Raw genomic sequence first — 21,293 nt, forward strand, 5'->3', positions numbered from 1 at the left:
GAGACGGAGCTGGAGGTGTCAGAGTTAAAGATGCTAAGATTTACATTGGGTGTGACAAGCATGGACAGGATGAAAAATTAGCACATTTAGGTTCGGCTCAGGTTGGACGATTGGGAGACAAAGTCAGAGAGGCGAGATTGTGTTGGTTTGGACATGTGCATAGGAGAGTTGCTATGTATATTGGGATAAGGTTGTTAAGGATAGAGCTGCCAGGCAAGAGGAAAAGAGGAAAGCCTAAGAGAAGGTTTATGGATGTGGTGAGAGAGGACATGCAGGTGATGTGTGTAACAGAGCAAGATGCAGAGAACAGGAAGATATGGAAAAAAGATGATCCACTGTGGCAAACCCTAACGGGAGCAGCCGAAAAAAGAAGACGACTCTCTGGCCTCCTTTGACTCAATAGTGTACAAAATATGTTTAGAAGTTAATACTAGATAAAATCCTGGTCTTCTCCAAGTTAGGTGAACTATTTAAGTTTAAAAAGTTGTTTATCTTGGTGTCTGTAATTGCTTGCTTTATTACATTTTCAATTATTACAGTCATTTTTGTTTTATTGCTTACTCAGCATTACCCAAGGTAGAATAAAGTGCAGATGCAGTAACTAAATAAATTTCCCAAATGGGAGAATTTTGTCGACCAAACCAAAATTTCACTGACTAAACTCACTATGATGAACAACTTTACATACCTATGCCAAGTTTCAGAAATAGGGGCACATTCCTCATAGAGTATTGGTGTGGTCACTAAATAGTTCCCCAAGAGGAAAATTCAGAACAAAACATGTAATTTTTTTTAATATATTTTATAGTTGATTATAGATTGCATAATTTAAATTGTTGACTTCAATATATTTTACAGTAGCACTTTGAGTGTGGTAGAGAGTCCAGCCCCACTCAAGGAGATTGGTTCCAGAGTCCAAGCTGTGCGTCGAGGTGAGTCCGACTAGATCTAGCCGGAACCTCTCGACCTCGCGACTAGTTCAGGCTCCTTCCCCTTCAGAGAGGTGACATTCGTCGTCCCAAGAGCCAGTTTCTGTAGCCGAGGATCAGACCGCCAAGGTCCCCGCCTTCAGCCACCACCCAACTCGCACTGCAACCAACCTCCTTGGCCCCTCCCATAGTTGGTGAGTCCATGGGGAGGAGGACCCACGTTACCTCTTCAGGCTGTGCCCGGCCGAGCCCCATGGGTGCAGGCCCGGCCACCAGGCGCTCGCCATCGAGCCCCACCTCCAGAGGGGGGGCCCCGGTGACCCGCGTCCGGGCAAGGGAAAACGTTGTCCAGAGTTTTTGCTCATCATTGGAGGTTTATTGAACCGCTCTTTGTCTCATCCCTCACCTAGGACCAGTTTGCCTTGGCTGGCCCTACCAGGGGCATAAAGCCCCGGACAACATAGCTCCTAGGATCATTGGGACACGCAGACCCCTTCACCACGGTAAGGTAACGGTTCAAGGAGGGTGGTGACAGTTTCTCGGATTCAGGAGGAACAGTGTGGTTTTCGTCCTGGTCACGGAACAGTGGACCAGCTCTACACCCTTAGCAGAATCCTGGAGGGTGCATGGGAGTTTACCCAACCAGTCTGCATGTGTTTTGTGGACTTGGCAAAGGCATTCGACCGTGTCCCTCGGGGAAACCTGTGGGGGGTGCTCTGGGAGTATGGGGTACCGGACCCCCTGATAAGAGCTGTTCGGTCCCTGTACAACCGGTGTCAGAGCTTGGTCCGCATTGCCGGCAGTAAGTCGATCCCGTTTCCAGTGAGAGTTGGACTCCGCCAGGGCTGCCCTTTGTCACCGATTCTGTTCATAACTTTTATGGACAGAATTTCTAGCCGCAGCCAAGGCGTTAAGGGGGTCCGGTTTGGTGGACTCGGGATTGGGTCACTGCTTTTTGCAGATGATGTTGTCCTGTTTGCTTCATCAGGCCATGATCTTCAGCTCTCTCTGGATCGGTTCGCAGCTGAGTGTGAAGCGGCTGGGATGAGAATCAGCACCTCCAAATCCAAGACCATGGTCCTCAGCCGAAAAAGGGTGGAGTGCCCTCTCAGGGTTTGGGGAGAGATCCTGCCCCAAGTGGAGGAGTTCGAGTATTTCGGGCTCTTGCTCACGAGTGAGGGAAGAATGGACCGTGAGATCGACAGACGGATCGGTGCAGCATCCGCAGTGATGCGGACTCCGCATCCGTCTGTCATGGTGAAAAAAGAGCTGAGCTGTAAGGCAGAGCTCACAGTTTACCAGTCGATCTACGTTCCTACCCTCGCCTATGGTCATGAGCTATGGGTAGTGACCGAAAGAACGAGATCGCGAATACAAGCGGCTGAAATGAGTTTCCTCCGCAGGGTGTCTGGGCTTTCTCTTAAAGATAGGGTGAGAAGCTCAGTCATCCGGGAGTGGTTCAGAGTAGAGCCGCTACTCCTCCGCATCGAAAGGAGTCAGATGAGGTGGCTCGGGCATCTGATCAGGATGCCTCCTGGACGCCTCCCTGCTGAGGTGTTCCGGGCGCGTCCAGCCGGGAGGAGGCCCTGGGGAAGACCAGGACACGCTGGAGGGACTATGTCTCTCGGCTGGCCTGGGAACGCCTTGGGATTCTCCCGGAACAGCTGGAAGAAGTGACCGGGGAGAGAGAAGTCTGGGCCTCTCTGCTCAAGCTGCTGCCCCCGCGACCCGACCCCGGATAAGAGGAAGAGAATGGATGGATGGATTTTGAGTGTGTATTTGTATTTATAGAGGAATGTAATTTTAAGAAAATGTTCATAGTATTGAATCTTTGAATTCATTAGCATAATATTAGTTAAATATATTGGATGAAAATTAATCCTTTATTGTATTTTTGCCTTTAATTTCCTCACTGATAACTTATGTTGCAATTTAAGGCATGAGAACCACATTTTGCATTAATACATTAACAGAACCAAGGAAAATGCTCTCTAAGATGCTCTATATATTAACATTTTCTTTTAATTCTCTTAGAATTTGTAATGTTTATTTTAACTAGTAGAACAGTTAAAGAATTAGTCTGACCTTGGTTCCTTTTGACTCTTGTTTCTATGTACAGTGCAGTAATTGCAGTGCTCAGTGAGATTAGGGACTTGTACACATTAAACTATTCTATGCTACTTTTTTTTTCTTCCACCTAGTGAATGCTTTTATTGTTCCTTCTTGGTACATAATAATTTATTTGCAGTTTAAAGTTTTAGTTTTCACCTGTGCTTCTTGTAAAACATTAGATGTTGAGTTACATTTCAGATGTCAGAAGAACAAAACAATTCTCAAAAAATGAAAACACTTTAGATATATTTTGGTCTTTTTTTGTGAGAATTTTCATTTACAATAAAATTACAAGTCTGTCTAGAAGTTTCTAATGGATTAATATACAGTAATCCCTCCTCAATCGCGAGGGTTGAAATTAGCATTTTCATTGCTTTATTTCATTTTACAAGTGCTGGGTGTTAAGATTGTACTTGCACTCATTCATTGTTAAAATATTGCCATCCAAAACAAAAAAAAGAGTGACTCTGGTAAATCAGATTTTACACAAGTAATCTAAAATAAGACAGGTTTTGTTTATTGTTTATGTTACACGCACTTACACTTGTTCTGTCACTAACATAATAAAAAAGGTTTGGTTAAAATATTAAACTTAAGTAATAAATGTACCATACAGTATAAATAACTGGGGAAAAAAAGCTTTTGTGCCTGATGATTCTGTTAGATAAGCCTGTGTTAGAGGTTTATTTTGTCTAAATGTGGAATGCTGTCAGACACCCGTTTTGTTGATTAAAGCTGTGTTTAGTAATTTTATACAGTACTGTATCTACTCTTATGGCTTAGAGACTCGAACATCAATGGGCTACTAGTCTAAAGTCTTAAAAATGACTAGATATATCCAGTTCGATCTTGAGGTTTGGATTTCACATATAATAAATAAATGCTTATATTAAGTGCTTTCAGTAGGAAATACTCCATTTTTTAAGACTGACATTTTTGAAAGAAGGACAAGATACTTTTATCCAAGTTCTCCTTCTCTCCTGTATGCACATCTCCACCACCACTCCAGTGCTGTCTGCGGTGGGCTGGCGCCCTGCCTGGGGATTGTTTCCTGCCTTGCACCCTGTGTTGGCTGGGATTGGCTCCTGCAGACCCCCTTGACCCTGTAGTTAGGATATAGCGGGTTGGATAATGGATGGATGGATGGATGGATGGATTTGTGCTCTGTAAATATGGAACATAAGAAACGTTATACAAAAGGCGGGATGAGGTACCAGCTGGTTACTCAGTTTAATGACTGGGTGAATAAAAGGTCAAAATAAACAGCACTTGAAGGTGCTTAAAAACAAAAATTGTAGATCATTGAGAGCTCTTGGAAATCTCAATCACTGAGTCCAAACTGAACAATCATGCCCAGTGAAGTCAATTATATATCGGCGTCCTGGAAGAGGCAGGACTTCAGGGTAGTGGTGGAAATGGGTCAGAAGTCCTCCATTGAGTGAGCCTTGGAATTGCGGGAAACAAAGGAAGAGTGATTAATGAAAGTGTCCCCTCACTACTTGGGATGACAGTACAGCCTTTCTGGGAGCCTTTAAGATGTCCCCAAAACACATGTTGGACAGCATGTACAAAAATGATTGTGACAAAACATTCAGAAAAAGAGAAAGGCCTAGTTGGTAAGAACAAGAAAGGAAAATTTACAGCTACTGTTTCCCATAATGAACAGCAAGTAGTGGTACAAATATGGAAAATTTAAAATAATAATTCTTGCTGAGGATGGTTGCTTTTGTTGTTAGAAGTGGTACCTGTGTCTAGTATAATTTGAAATTTTAGAAAGATCCAGCAGCAGCGTTGCTTTGTCCTGCAAGACTACAGTATTGCTTCATCAACCATAATGTTTGGGAGATAATGTTAAAAATAAAAAAGGATTGAATGGAGTGTTCAACACTAGAGTATCCAAATCAAAAATCTGCATTTGAGTATTTCTAATTACTGACTTTTGTTGGCTTGTAAGGTCATTTCCTGGCTAGCTGTTTGTTACAATGTGACCTTGTAGATTTGATTGATGACTGATTTGTTAATAAATTTTGTAAGATGTTTTACTACATGCTTATATAATTTCCTGATTTACTGAATTAGTCGTAATTGACCAGAGCAACTACATATCAACCAAATATCTCAATTTACTTTTCTAGAAAACTAAATATATATATATATATATATATATATATATATATATATATATATATATATATATATATATATATATATATATATATAGCTTTTTATATAGTTTTTTTTTAACTTCACTTTCAGTTGCAGGACTAGAATTTGTGTGGTCAACAGTAACTATAGTTGGCTTCAGGTGGAGGTGATCTAGAAAACCTTTTTTTTTTTTTTTTTTTTTGTTCTCTTAGGCAGCAAGTTACTTACTTATTACTTACTTACTGCCCTTATGCCCTCTGGCGTATAGGGCAGCAACAAAGTTCATCCACAGCTGTCTGTCTTTGGTTATTGTCTCCAGTGTACCCCAAGTATAGTTCATAACTTTCATCTCGTTCTCCACTGTTTTTTGGCAGATTTTTTTTGGTCTCCCACATTTCCTACTTCCTTCTGGTGTCCAGAGTTTTAATGATGGTTTCAGCATCTCTCTTCATCACATGGCCCAACCTCTTCCAGCGCCTCTTCATTATGATACTACCTAAGTCCTCTTGTTGACACTGGAGGAGGTCGCAGTTGGAGCTGACCCATACAGCAGTGTAGATAGGACACAGTTTAGATATTTTTAATTTGGTGTGAATGCTTTACTTGGATGACTTCCACACACATTTTACATGGTTGTGAAGGCATTCCTTGCTTTTCCTAGTCTGCCCTTTATGTCCTCACCTGTCTCTCCATCTTGGCGGACAACACTGCCTTGGTAGTTGAATTTCTCTATCCTGGGTAGGTCAGCACCATATTATTTGATTGGTGCAAGGAATTCCACATTCATTGTCATGATTTCTGTTTTCTCCGTCCCATATGGTCATCAAAGAGGCATAGGCATTCTGTTTTTTCCTTGTATGTGTTGGGGAGTGTGGGACAGCAAGGCAAGATCATCTGCAAAGTCAAGGTCTTCTAAGGTGAGGAATAGAGTCCATTTGATACCCCTCTGTGTATCTTCTGTTGTCTTTCTCATCACCCAGTCTATGCCAGGTTGAAAAGCATGGCAGACATCACACAGCACTGTCTTACTCCTGTCTTGATGTCAAAGGATAGGCTAATATTACTTATTGCACAGGTAAATTCTGCATAAAAACTTCTGATGATATGTGTAATCTTGAATCTGCTATAGACTTTCTCAGTGGATGCTGTCAAAGGCTTTTTCCACAATGTTTATGTGTAACTGCCTTTGCCACTCTGTACATTGCTCTTTGATGTTGTGCAAGGTAAAAATTTGGTCAGCCTCTGTTCTTTCTGAAGCCAGCTTTTTCTTTACATAGGCAGTTGTCAACAGCAGAAGATGACCTTGGTAAGAATCTTACTAGTTACAGACAAGAGTGTGATGCCCAGCCAATTGCTGCAATCTGTCAGTGCACCTTTCTTGAGAATCTTAAGTTATTCATTTTGTCCATTCTTTTTATATCTGCTCTTTGTTCCAAATTGAACAGTGGTTGCAGGATTTTGGCTGCCATGCCTGGTTCGACTTTGAATAATTCAGCATTCAAGTTGTAATTTTCTGGTGCTTTGCCATTCTTGAGTAGTTTAATTGTGGCTACAATCTCGTCTCTCTCTGGTGGATCTGTGTTAATCTTGAAGTCTTATTTTGCTTCTCTAATCTGATACCTCATCTGCTAGTGGTCTATTCAGGTCTTATATTTGATCGATCTTGACTCTTGTTCCTTCTCGTGTTGTTAACAGCTTGCTGTTCTTGTCTGTCACTGGTCCACTGGCCCTTGTTTGAAACTTTCCACTTATCAGTTTGGTGATTTTGTAAACCCTTCGTTGATTTCCTTGTTCAGCTGCTTCTTCAGCCTCTTTTGTGAGTCTATCTAGGTAGGATCTCTTGTTGGTTCTTGTAAGTTTCTTAACTTTTCTGTTGGCCTCAGAGTAGTCTGCTTGGAGTTTATTCTTACGTTGTACTGATTTTGCATCCAACATCCTCTTCTTGATTTTATGCCTTTATTCTATGGCTGACCATCTTGCTGTATCCATTTTCTGCTCTTCTTTCCCTTTCTGTACCCTAGACTTGCTTCACTACTCTGTTCATTGACTGTTGCAATATTTTTCCACATAGTGTCAGTTATATCTATTTCTGATACTTACTCATGCTCTTCTCATTTTGAGTTTCACCACTGCTACAACAAGATGGTGGTCGCTTCCTACATCTGCACCACTCCCAAGTTTCACATCTTGTAGATATCTTCTCTGTGTGCCAATAATTTTCTCTCCCCGTGTATAAGACTGTTTCTCCAGTGACCGTTTTTAACTTGACTGATCCTGTCCATCTGCTTTCACTGACACCAAGTATGTGTAGGCTGTATCTCCTCATCTCTGCTGTTACCTGTGCGAGTCTGCCTGTATCATACAGTCGTGGCCAAAAGTTTTGAAAATGACATAAGTATTGGTTTTCATAAAATTTGCTGCTTCAGTGTTTTTAGATATTTTTGTCAGATTTTTTATGGTATGGTACAAGCATTCCACTTTCCTATCTTGGTCTTGGTTCTCACTGTGTTCAGAGCTTCCCTTTATCATGTCAGTAGCTTCCTCTTGGCTTTCACTATTGGCAGTCTTAGAAGCCCCACATGGAGACTCAGGGACTCCATCGCAAACAGCTGTAGACTGTTTCTTTGTTGTTGTTTCCATAACAGGGGTTTTTTATTTATTTTTTTAAACCAGTTAGGGTCATTGGCCCTGAGCTGAAACCCCAAGACTGGAGGACCGTTGGATCAAGATTGGTCTGGTCTCTACCCTTTGACCTGTCTGTCTTTGGTGGCCCTAACAAGAGATATATCTCCCACCAGCATAGCTCTCAGGGTCATTGAGACACACAAGCCCCAGAACTACGACAAGGTTTTGATCTTTTCTGAAGAGGAAGCATGTTAACCACTTGGAAAAGTGGGTATTATAAAGTATATTCTTGTAACATCTTTGGATAGTTCTTTAACTAGATTAATGAAATGTAATCAAAGCCCCACCTCAGAACATTTGCAGCTAGGTCATTAGTATCTCTTATGTGCTCTGTGATTATCATAAGAACTTTTGAATGGTAAAGACAACAAACATTTTTTCCTCAGAAAAGATGGTACCAGTATTCTACAGTATTTATTTTCTGCTTCATTCTGTTGTCATGAACACACCTTTAACTGCCAAAAATTTTTTGGTGAACCTTGAAACTTTGTTGATTCTGAGTGTATATCTTTAGTTAAGTTTTAAGGTTTATGTGTATCTTGTAGACTAGTCCCCTATTGTTGGTGTACTGACTTGACTGCCCTATGTAGTATCAGTATGGATATAGAAATGGAATCAGGAAATGTTTGTGGTACAGAAAGCTAGCTAAAGTCAAAGCAGGTATCGAATGTGAGACAAACCTCATAGTCAATATTAAAAAAAAACAACAATATATATGTAAACTGAGCCAAGACTTAAGTCTTAAAGGAACAAAAAAGAAGAACCTGAAAGTTTCTACTCCGATTTCAAACTAAGATTTTAAGAAAATAATGATAAGAATTTTAGGTTGTATTCACAAACGGGACAAACTAGCCAGTGTCCAATTTATATCCACAACCCTGTGATGTTACATATTGCACACTTTCTGTTGACCTTGCCTAGAAAATGCCTAGCACAGGGAAAGTAAATAGCTCAGGATGGCGATATCCTTATGTGACAAGTCGCATCAATGGATTGCTTAAATGGATAAATATAGATATTTATAGCTTGTTTTCTTTTGTGAATAGTTATCTTGGGTCAGAAGAGGAAGCAGGGTGGTAAAAGCTCCAGTAAGCCGTTAATTCACAGCTTCAAGGGTGTGTACCTCAGAGTGGGTGAGATCATTGGTCCATTGCAGTTGAGGGGCTGCAAATAAATAGAAGAGTTAAACTGAAAGAAAGTAGTGAGATTTATTGGTCCTGGGAAAAAAGATTAGTACTTTCTGGAGGGAGTAGAATGACAGCAGCTTGTATGTCAGCAGATGGGCATGCAAATATGTTCAAAAGAGAGTATTTGATTAGGTATAGAGTTCTGTGAGAGGGAGCTTGGCTTGTGGCTGGCATCATAATGTAGAGCCCCATTATATATTCTCACACATTAGTTCAGTTAATTGATATTGACAGTTAAACACTGCTTAAATATAAGTATAAATGCTCTTATAGTTTTAATAGTTTTTAATCATTAATTGCACTACTGTTTTTTGCTGCTAAAATATACATCTACAGTATTTTCAGTATACACTTGTAGACATTCCTAATTCCTGAAGTGTTATAAATATGAATTACCATTTTAATTAGGTAGTACTTTTTTTGCCATAACTTATATTGTGTGATACTCGCAAACTAATAAAAAAACTCACAAGTCTATCAAATGTTCATAAGATGTTTATCAAGAAGACGCAACACAAACATTCTTAACCAGTAAAATATACAAATTTTGCTTTTAAGTTTGTTGTTTATTGTTTATTGTTGTTATTTTTCTAATGGAAAATGTGACCTGCTGTACTAAACACAAGCTTGCTCACCATCCAAACTCAGACCAACCATGTCAGTTTTAATTGACGGACAAAATAACAATGTCTGAATTTATTAAAATAGCCTGTCTTGTTGTTTGTCTTATTTCACAGGACAACTTTCTTTTCTTAAAGTTTATTTTTCCACTTTCTCTAATGCAAAGGCAGGTATTTCGGTCTACCCTGTTCTTCTGGAAACGTCTGCCTTACTGATCCCTGTTTACAGGAATTTAGCAGCAAAAAAAACAAAATTGGCACGCATGTTACCTGAACTACTGTAATACTTTGCAAAAGGGAGCGCAACAACTAAATTACTATAAAGCTTAGAAAAGCAGATGCTGGAAAAAAACTAAGATTTCTAAAATGCACAAAGGGGAGCTGAAGATGGTGGCTGTCACAAAGACAAACTTTGTATTTCCTCTGTGTTTCCATCATGTAGTTGCTGCATAATAAGTGTTATGATGCAACAGGCATAGAAGTGGGCTGCTGGGGCAAAAGAAAGTGCTAAAGTCCAAACACTATACCATTCTTGACAGCCCAAATCAGTAAGTTAAGTCTCCAGTCTATTCTGAAGTGTTCAGACCTTATATTTGCTACTCTTTTCCTTTGTAAGTTTTGATTCTTTAGTGACAGAGGGATTGGACTATAAACCCCAAAGTTTCTGGTTTAGTCTTTACTGTGACTTGGTATAATAAGCCTTACCAAATAAATGAATCTACCCATGAACCAATTTAAAAAAAAAAAAAAAAAAAAAAAACTTTTACTTTAGCTCTGTTTGTAATTGTGAAGTGCCTTAGGATGGTATTTTGCTAAAGAATGATAGTGAAATTAAGATTGTTCTATTCTTTGTTTATGCCTATAAATTATAAGAGCTCTAATGAATGGTTAATGAATGTGATTTCATATTGATTAATTTATGTTTATTAAAAGCATTGCAGAATACTGTGCATAACTTAGAGATATGGATCCAAACCCTTGAAAAAGAGGCCCAGGCTCATTCTCAGGAAGTTCAGAATACACAGTCTCAGCTGAAGATCCTCAAGGAAAAGCTTGCAAGCAGTGAACAGAGCCTCAGCAAATCCCAGGATGAGCTAGCTGTCAAGACAACAAATTGTGATGCAGCTCTATCAAAGGTATTTTTGTTACCTAAAATAATATTTCTGGCTTTCTTTCTTTTAAAGACCTTTGTATTTTAATTATGTTTTTAAGCTAATCAGAACTATACCATTCTATCTTACATTACAGGAAATTTAATTTTAACAGTATTTATATTTTTGTAGTGTACAGTGCATTGCAAAAACATAGTTTTCTAATTCTTCAGTGTCAGTGTGCAAATTTATTGTCATGTGTACATAGTGCACTGAAATTCTTAATTGTCTTCCTCATAATATTGGCAGTAATGTAGTACCTACAACAGACAAGAAAAAAGACAATGAATGCAATGTCAGACAAAAATATTTTGTTGCTTTTTACTGTGAGTAAAATTGAGTATCAGAATAATAAAGTGTGTTAGATCGTAAATCATACGAATAATTGTTTTTCTGTAGTGAATAATTTACGACAGGGGTATTATTACATGGGTATGTCTTGGGTCTTATGAATTAAATACTGTATCTATACTAATAAAAGGCAAAGCCCTCACTCACTCACTCACTCACTCACTCACTCATTCATTCATTCATTCATTCATTCATTCATTCATTCTCCAACTTCCCGTGTGGGTGGAAGGCTGAAATTTGGCAGGTTCATTCCTTACAGCTTCCTTACAAAAGTTGGGCAGGTTTTATATCGAAATTCTACGCGTAATGGTCATAACTGGAAGCAGTTTTTCTCCAATTACTGTAATGGAGATGAGCTTCAACGCCGTGGGGGAGTTTCGTGTGACATCATCACGCCTCCCACGTAATCACGCAGTACATAGAAAACCAGGAAGACCTCAAAAAAGCGCTCAAGAAAACATGCATTATATAATTGAGAAGGCAGCGAAACAATAAGAAGCGAGCGAGTGACATATACAACCATATTCATGAGTTCTGCTACTTCGGAAACAAAGCACGATGTAAACCTACACTTTAAATTAAGTTCATAGACAGGCTGCCGCTGGCGTTTGTAATTTAGTGCCTGCCCATATAAGGCCGTCCGTCAGCGGCAATCCAATAGCAAACTGCCACGGGTAAATATTCATGGGTGAAGGACTGTGCTTATGGAGAGGAAGATGAGATGGTCAGGGTGGTGTTTGACACAAACTCAGCAAAACTGCGAGAGAAAGTTTGAAGTGCCAGGACTAAGGTAACATTAAATAAAGCTATGGACATAGCACGAGATGGCACCAGCACAGCTGGGAACCTTCGATGCAAGTACACCAAGTGGCTCACGTGAACTGACGCAGTGCACAGATAAGAAGCAACAGTTCCAAAGAGCTGAACAAAACCGAATTACACAATTGAAAAGGCAGCAAAAAATATGAAGCGTCTGATAAGCATATTCATAAATGCAGCTACTGTGGAAACAAAGTACACGATGGAAAAAGTCAATGTCCCGCTAAAGGAAGACAGTGTAAAAAAAACCCGTGCATGCAGTGTGTCAGGTCTCAGATAAAGAAGAAGACGAGCTGTTTATTGATGCAGTAAGAAACGAATCGATGAATGAAACCTGTCATCTTTACAACGATTGACAAACACGGAATGTAACTTGAACACAACACATCCTACACATACGAACCTGATTGAAAGAAATAATGATAATCAAATCCTTGATGATAGCAACACTCAGTAACACTCACAAAACAAATACTGTATATTGACAGTCATGTTACGTTATTTTTAAAATGTTCCCTTTTCTTTTTCTAGCTTTTTTAACACACTACTTCTCCACTGCGATACGCGGGTATATATATATGTATATATATATATCCCGCTCTACATACTCGAATAATGGATACTTTATTCGCCATCAATGATTGTTTTGGTAAAGCCATACTCAGTGTATTCATTAGATGAACGGTAAAAAAGTAAGAGCGAAGGGAGGATGACTCATTGAGGCATGCAGGCTGTAGTGTTGGCGTCAACTCTATCTGAATTGCGCGATCACATTTGAAAAATATATCTTTTCAAGTTCTATTTAGTCCATATGTGTCAAACTCAAGGGCGGGCCACATCCGCCCGGTGTAATTATATCCGCCCGAGATCATTTTATATACTGTATTATTGTTATTAAAGCCCGGGTATATGAAGCGCTGGTAACACAATAAACTACAGATCCCATAATGCAGCGCTTCAGCTGCCTTGGCGAACACTTACCGCTTACTAGAGTTATTGCGCACTGAGTTTACACGGCGCTTTGGTGACTTTGAAGAACAAAAAAAGTCCGTCTACATGCGGCTCGAACCTTGTGCATGTTTGGTAGCACATATCTGTGTGAGAAGCTCTTCTCAGTGATAAAGACTAACAAAACAGCACACAGGAGTCGCCTCACTGATGAGCACCTGCAATCCATCCTGAGAATCTCCATCACAGAACCTCACACTAAACAGAAACGAACTTGTGGCCAAAAAAAGATGCCAGGCGTCCAGCTCTAAAATGACATATGAGCAAAGACAACTGAATGATTTGATTTGTTATTGCACGTAAGAGCGGGAGTCAACCGTTTTAACAAACAGCGTATTGCACTGATACGAAATAGCTGTGTGTGTATATATGTAGATATGTATGTATATGTATATATATGTTTATATATGTGTGTGTGTATGTATGTATATATATATATATATGTATTTGTGTGTATATATGTGTGTGTATGTGTGTATATATGTGTGTGTATATATGTAGATATATGTGTATATGTATGTTTGTGTGTCACAACAGTGACAAAACAATTACACTGACAATCAGGTTACGTTATTTTCAAAATGTTTCCTTTTCTTTTCATTGCTTCTTTAACACACTACTTCTCCGCTGCGAAGCGCGGGTATTTTGCTAGTATCTATATATAATATGTTCATTTTCTCACATGCGTAAACCTTTACTGTGATAATGGTGGTGTGGGGCCTATCCAAACACAATTAGGTAAAGTATAAAAACCAACCATCAATACAAGGAACAATTACACATCAGTTGTACAGTAATCCCTCACTATATCGCGCTTCGACTTTCGCAGCTTCACTCCATCGCAGATTTTTTATGTAAGCATATCTAAATATAAATCACAGATTTTTTGCTGTTTTGCAGATTTCTGCGGACAATGGGTCTTTTAATTTATGGTACATGCTTTTTCAGTTGGTTTGCCCATTTGATTTCATACAAGGGACGCTATTGGCGGATGGCTGAGAAGCTACCCAATCAGAGCACGTGATAGATAGATAGATAGATAGATAGATGCTTTATTAATCCCAAGGGGAAATTGTATGAAATTATGTATTAATTAAAACTCCTCAATGATATATGATATGCTTTCCACATGGTGCTTCGTATACTTAAAAGCTCTAACAGCACCTATTGATTTTTGATTGTTTGCTTTTCTCTCTCTCTCTCTTTCTCTCTCTTTCTCTCTCTCTCTCTCTCTGTTCGCACACTGACCTAGAGGATACGGACGCTCTTTTAAAAAATTCACATTGTTCCCTTCCTTGCAGCTGCTTTGTCAGGCAGTGCTTCACATGCTTAAAAGCACCTATTGATTTTTGATTGTTTGATTTTCTCTGTGTGTGTGTCTCTCTCTCTCTCTCTCTCTCTCTCTCTCTCTCTCTGACATTCTCTGCTCCTGACGCACACTCCTTTGAAGAAGAAGAAATGTTTGCATTCTTTTAATTGTGAGACGGAACTGTTATCTCTGTCTTTTCACGGAGCACAGTTTAACTTTTGAAAAGAGACAAATGTTTGTTTGCAGTGTTTTAAAGTCCATGTCTCTACAACCTCCTGTGTTTCTGTGCAAATCTGTGACCCAAGCGTGACAATATAAAAATAACAATATAAACGTATGGTTTTTACTTTGCGGATTTTCACCTTTCGAGGGGGGCTCTGGAATGCAAACCCCGCGATTGAGGAGGGATTACTGTACTGGACCAGTGTAGTGCTGTAGCTATATATAAAGTGTACAGACTGTGTTCAGTAGTAGAAGTTCTTAACTATTGGAAAATTAAAACAGGAATTGACACGTGTAAATGAATAAAAAGGTAAAATGTGCAGTATATGTATTATTTATTTAACTGCTTATAAACACTTCTCTAGGAACACACTACAGAAATCAAAGAAAAAGAAACTGAAAATGTGGAAATGAATCTACGTAGGATTAGATTTTTCTGCTCACAATCATCACATTAATGTCTTTTTTTCAACTTCACCAAGTCCCTAGGCATCATCTCCATTTCCAACAATCTTCATCTCCAACAATGCTAAAACAACATTTTGAATACATCTGTCTTCAAGATCCATTTGATTACATCTGACTTCAAGATGCTTATTTTAGCAGTTGCAAATATGTTTATGGAAAATATACTACAATGTTCTGTGAAAGATGGTAAAAATTGATTTATCCCACTCTTGCTGCCAGTCAGAGGTTGTGATGGTAGATATTTTTCAGTTTAAAAGAGTAGATGGTTAAGATTGTGCATTTTCTTTAAAGAAGGTTCTCAAATATACACAGGCGTTTGCTTAGTTTCAGTTTGTAGTTGTCATATTACCCCCAGAATAAAAGTAAAATATATGGTATAAATTTGCTGGCTTCCCTTTTTGTACATTTAGAGGCTTGGTAATGGTTATTCGTAATTTTTTTGGCTCTGCCTAGCTTTTTTTTTTGTTTTGTCATGATGTTCACATCAAACAAACAGCAAAGTAATTACATCTAATTGGTACTTGTGGCATTGGTTTCTCATTAAAACCATTCAAGTGGTAATTAAAAACATGAAAAAATTTCAAGAGAAAACTAGTCATTCATTTGCTCACAAAACAGTCTGAATTTGTCTGGGCATAAAATTAACAAGGCCTCTTTATTAAAGTAAATTAATTATCATTTTCCTGGTAACATTCAAGAACTTTCCTAACCGTGTAGCATGGACTGAGGCACACAGCTCAGATGCATTCACTTGATGAACAAACAAGTCCAGATACCCTGCTCTATTGGTACCAGGGGACTCCATGTGTCTCACAAAATTAATATAAAACGATCTTCATTACTCTTTATCACCACCACCATGATTTTTGATACCCAGCATAATGGATCTAATAAGTAATGGATTTTTCACCATATCTTGGTCTTTCCTGTCTGTGTGAATCAGTATGAACCGTGATTTATCAGACCAGACAACACTTTTCCAGTCCTCCATTGCTGAATTTCATTAGACCATTAAAACTGATCTTGTTTATTGCCAGCAGCAGTGGAATGTGGTATGGTCACTGGCTTCCATAACTCCTCACTGGAAGTGCGAGTAGGGCACTTTGTAAATACTTCTCATGACAAGTTCTTATCCTAGTCACTTTTTAAGTCCAATTCGTAGGAGTAATCCTGAGACACTTGACAAATACAGGCCCTGGTTTCTTCTTTAGCATCAATGATGAATGCAATTGATGTGCTGTTCTCTGAAGTAACTCACATGCAGTGTTCTGTGTAGTTTTTCACCATGTATAAAATAAGTTAAAAAATAAAAGCGTTTCCAACATTTTTACAAAACTAATCTATCATAAGTGTTGTTAGCACTTTAAGTTCCTGTAATTGATGAAAATTTGAGAATTAGTAATGGATAAATTAGCGCTTATTTTTAATTTTTATAAAATTGATGGATTGCACTAGAAAAGACCATACTTTTTGTTTGTTCAGTCTGAGGCAGGATTTTAGGAAGCGTTTTACAGATGCCCAAATGGTTTAAAAAAGCAAAATAATGGAGTTTTAGCAGAAGTTTCAATTAAATATTATATAGAATGCCTTGTGGAAGATGTTTGGATCCTTTAAAAGTTAGTGAATATTGGTTGTTATTTACACATTTTTTACAGTCTGTATTTTTACCACCGACTTTGTTTTAAGAACATTTAAGTATTAAAGATAAAGTTAGTAATTTATTATCAGGTATTTAAAGTATAGAAATGAAAATATAATTCTTGCAAAAGTATTCAGGCCCCTGAACTCTAGTCATAGTAACTTAAAGTTTTCCTGTCACAGATGTAAATGTCTTACCATTAGATATTGCATTTGAGCAAGACTAAATTTCCTTCCACATTTTCTGTAAAAACTCCAGTCTGTTTTGGAATTATTAGCTGCAGATTGAAAGGAAAAATAATGTATGAAAATGAAAAAAAAGAAAAATACTTGGAGACAAAATGGTGATTTGCATCGAATAGGAAAGAGGCACAAAACTTTCTCTTTGCTTTATTGGCTTAATACTGAAGTCGTGGAAACCACATCACACCAGTCGGACACTCCCTCAGCAGGGAATGTTAGTCAAAAGTCAGAATCATTAAAAAAAAAATAGGACATATGATGGAAATCACTGAGAAGCCAACAGACACCTTAGATGTCCTTTAGAGCTTCTAATTTGCATTCAGGTAATGCCAGGGCTATCTGGGTGAAACTTTAAAACTTTCTTACACTACCCATGCTTCAAGAAAAAAAAAAAGTTAATTTCATATGGCGAAGGCAGCACCATGTCCTGGGCATATTTCTCATCAACAGACACTGGGTAATTTTTTTTTTTTTTTTGAAGAAGTAGCTGGAGCATAGTAACAAAGAATATCACAAGGAAGTTTGTTTCAGTGACATCTGGGAGAACATTCACCTAACAGCAAGACAGTGAGCCACAGCTTTGGAGTGACAGAACAGTAAAAAAAAAAAAGTAAATGTCGTCATTGAATAGTCTGGTGAAAGAATTAACCTCAACTTGATTAAGAATGTGTGGGGAAAAACAATCCGCAAAAAGATGTCTCATATATGGGAGTGAAATTGAACTAATATGCATATTTCAGTTTTTGGTAATATCTAAAGGCAATTGTTTGTGTAATTAAACTTTTTTCTTCCTAATCATGTGAGATTTTAGATTAAAATACAGATAGAACAAAGAAGTGTAGGTTTCAAATGCAGTAATAAACAGTTATAATAATATGTGTTATTTCAATTCAGTACTTTAATAGACAGTTAATTGTTGGTAAAACCAACAAGTTGAATTATCATGGGATTTGTGAGACTTACCAAGTCCATCTACTTCTACACCTGAAGATTAATATACACACAGAAACACACACATACGTACTTGAAGTTCCTAGCCACACAATTACAAGTGATGCCAAACTTCTAGTCGCTTTGTTACTGTATATTGCAGATAGGCTTCCATTCACTTAAGCACTTATAAGAGCGGTACCAAATTCCTGTCACCCTAGGGACTCACTATCATCAGCACTAACAAATATACAGCTGTCCTTGTGATACTTGAAGGCCTTTTCAGTTACTGTATACAAAAATGTACTAAATGACTTTAGATGTAAACTCTTTCAATTTGTACATAAAGTATCAGTGTTATTTATAATTTGATATACATATTGTTTTTGTTATTGATCATCATTTAGTGTCAGTCTCTAGAGCAGAAGTTAAAGCAGTTAGGTGAAGAGCTAAACTGTCAGAGACAAAATGCAGAAATTGCCAGGAGAGCAGCTGAACAACGTCGAAAGGATCAAGAAAAGGAACACCACAAGGTAAAGAACCATTAATTTCCTTGTATAAGCTTCAAGGCCTGTTTTCTAATGCAGATTAGTTCTTCATGTTATAATGTATCTTTTACTTCACAAATATAGTCATTTCTTTTCAGTTAACTGGCAGTGGCATTTCTTGCAGGAACTTGCAGAGCAGCAGCGTTTAACCCAGAATTTGGAAAATCAGCACAAGTTAGAAACTGATAAATTAAACCAAGAATTGCAGCAGGCAAGAAATCAGCACCATGTTCTGCAAGCCCAGATAGATAAGGTGAGAGTCTTTATTGTAAAACAGGAAATGTAGTGTATCTATTTTGACAGCAGTGAATTATACATTATAGAAGTGCTGCACCAGTTTGTTCATGGAAAAGAAGCAAAAAGAGCTTGCCCACACTCTTGCCTTTCTCACTTTTCACCTCCTATTGCATTCCAATTTTCCCCACCACACACTTAGTTGTATATTATGCCTGCTTATTCCATTTCAGGTGAAATACAGAAGGTTTAATGGCTAAAACTTACTGTCCATTACTTAATTTTTTGCCTCAGTATGTAAGTAACCCTTACTAATTGACTGTCAGTGTGCTTTAGTGTTTTGGCATTTGAGCTTTTTTAATATTGTTATATTGTTAATGTATCAGGTTATATGTAGTATATAAATAATACCTGAATTATGTATTTTTTGCCTCTCTAATTTCTAGCTTTGAGCATTATATTGCAAATTAAAAGTTTAGATTTTTGCAATGGGTGTTTATACTAAAAAAATAATTAAACAAATTACCATTTGGATTAAGAAAATTTCTTTGAGATACTAAGATTTATATATAACATTCCCAACATCATTATTTTAACTTTATTTTTTGTACAGCTTCTTCTTAAATATCTTAGGTTAAGGGGTAGTTTTGATTTTTTTGATACTTTAAGCAATCTTCATATAACAAAGTCACGTTTAGCTCTAGATGCATTTCTTAGTATAATTTGAAAACTGTTCTTTAATGCCTGAGTTTGGTGTGGTGTAAGGAGAAAGCTTATTATTAGGGCTTTGCCATATATTGTCCATGATAACACCTGTATAAATTTTATGTGATAAAAAAGTGTCATCTTGCGATTTCAAAGATCTATTTTGCCTAGCGCGCATAGCAATGCCATACGCTAAAACATGTCTGGGAGCGAGAACAGAGTGTGAGCCTCAGATGACGATTTAGTACCCTAAAAAGAAGCTACTTCAATACTATGGCAGTAGTTTGGCTACAAAACGTCAGACTTCCAACAAAGCACAACACTGTAGAATATATTCAAGAAAACTGTTACCACTAAAGGTGGAAACACAATGATCTTGTTTCACCACTTTAAACAAAAACACATCGTCCAGTACAACCAGGCTATGAAGGCACCCAAGGAGATACTAGATGTGCAGCCAAAAAATGAACAAATAACTCAACTGAGCATCGGTGGAGCATTGGCTAGTTGCACTCCATGCGACAGGAAGAGGAAACGGTGGATGGAAATGACTGATGCGGTTACATATTGTTTTAGGGCTTTAAGCAACTGGTTAAAAAGCTTGACCCAAGAAACAATATACAAGTAGAAAATATTTTTTTTTCCAAAGACATCCTTACCTGTAATGTATGAAGCATGCAGTGACAGAATTTAGATTAATTTTAATAAACTGTAAAAATAATTTTTTTTTTTGGAATCACTGTTTGAGAAATGCCTGGTTAACATGCTGAGCACAACCCATCTTCACAGTGTCTCTGTTGTGATTGGTTGATTGACGGTTTGTATTCTGTTCATGCATTGGGATTGTCCAAAAGGAGCAAATGGGAAATGTGCGAGGGTCTGCTCCCCGACTCCAGCTCCTTTTGGGTTTGAAAAGGGAAACGAGAGAGAGAGAAAATGACTTGGAACACAAATACATTGAAAGGAAGAAGTTTAATGATAAAGTACAAAAGTAACTGCTGAGCTTGACCACTAGCATCATACTTGGTAGCATAGCAGCTAAGAACTGATGGCGACAGATCTTAGCGTGCCAGTAAGTTGCCATCTGGACTGGCTTACAATCACGAAGAAACAAAAAAAAAAAAAAATGAAATGAGACAACATTCTGTGAGTCAAGAAAGAGAAAGCCTGGGTTTCCTTCAAACAATGTTTGGTTTCCATGTAATATATTTCCACAGTTATAAAAAGAAACTTAATACTTACTAGTTCTCTTTAATCCCTGAAACACAGTACCCCAATAAAACTGAGTCATTATCTACCCCTATTCTTCATGCATAAACTAATCTTAAACTGTGAAATAAATTTCACATATCGTCAAATTAACAACATAAAAATGTTAATACAAAACTTGTCAGTTTCTTTTTTGTACCACTATGAATATAAATATAAATTATATTGCTTTGTTGTTATCACCTGAGCATGCGTTTAGGCCCATAAATTTATTGAGAGGTACTAAAGCCTATAAGATTGTAAATTAATTTATTGTGAAATTTTGACAATAAGGCTTGTTAACTCTTAAAGTGTTTACCTGTACAGTTCTGACATTCTAACTTGCCTCATTTCACCGTATATACATTTTAAGTTTACACAAGAAATTAGAGGCAATGCAACAGTTCCAGCACTGATATTCTACCTCATTTGATGATAATCCAAAAAAGGCAACTGTTTTTAAGTTTTGACAGCATTTTTATTATATTTTTATAAGCAGTGATATTTTACATTTTGACTGAAGGTTTGTTTGGATTGCTACTGTTTGTTTACATGTGTTCTTAAAATTTGAGGTCAATTTAATTAGTGACAATATAGTTCAGGGACTAAAGTTGAGTTACTTTAGTTATTATAATTGTTAAACTAAAGTGTTAAGCAGCTCTGTTATATTTAAGATTTCCAGGGAAAAACACTACCTAGGCTACTTTTGTGCTTACATTTTGATTTATGCTGTGTCACACT

General features: G+C 37.7%; 1 protein-coding gene across 1 annotated transcript in view; it reads left to right on the forward strand.

The window, feature by feature from the left end:
• Positions 1–21,293, forward strand: part of si:dkeyp-115e12.6 (centromere protein F) — a 66,277-nt gene that overhangs the window by 12,456 nt on the left and 32,528 nt on the right. The window contains exons 7-9 of the mRNA XM_039769358.1: positions 10,612–10,814; positions 18,225–18,350; positions 18,490–18,618. Of these exons, the coding sequence (XP_039625292.1) occupies positions 10,612–10,814; positions 18,225–18,350; positions 18,490–18,618 (458 nt within the window). The remainder of the gene's footprint in view (positions 1–10,611; positions 10,815–18,224; positions 18,351–18,489; positions 18,619–21,293) is intronic.

The sequence above is a fragment of the Polypterus senegalus genome, chromosome 11 (genome assembly GCF_016835505.1).
Source record: "Polypterus senegalus isolate Bchr_013 chromosome 11, ASM1683550v1, whole genome shotgun sequence".
Classification (NCBI taxonomy): domain Eukaryota; kingdom Metazoa; phylum Chordata; class Cladistia; order Polypteriformes; family Polypteridae; genus Polypterus; species Polypterus senegalus.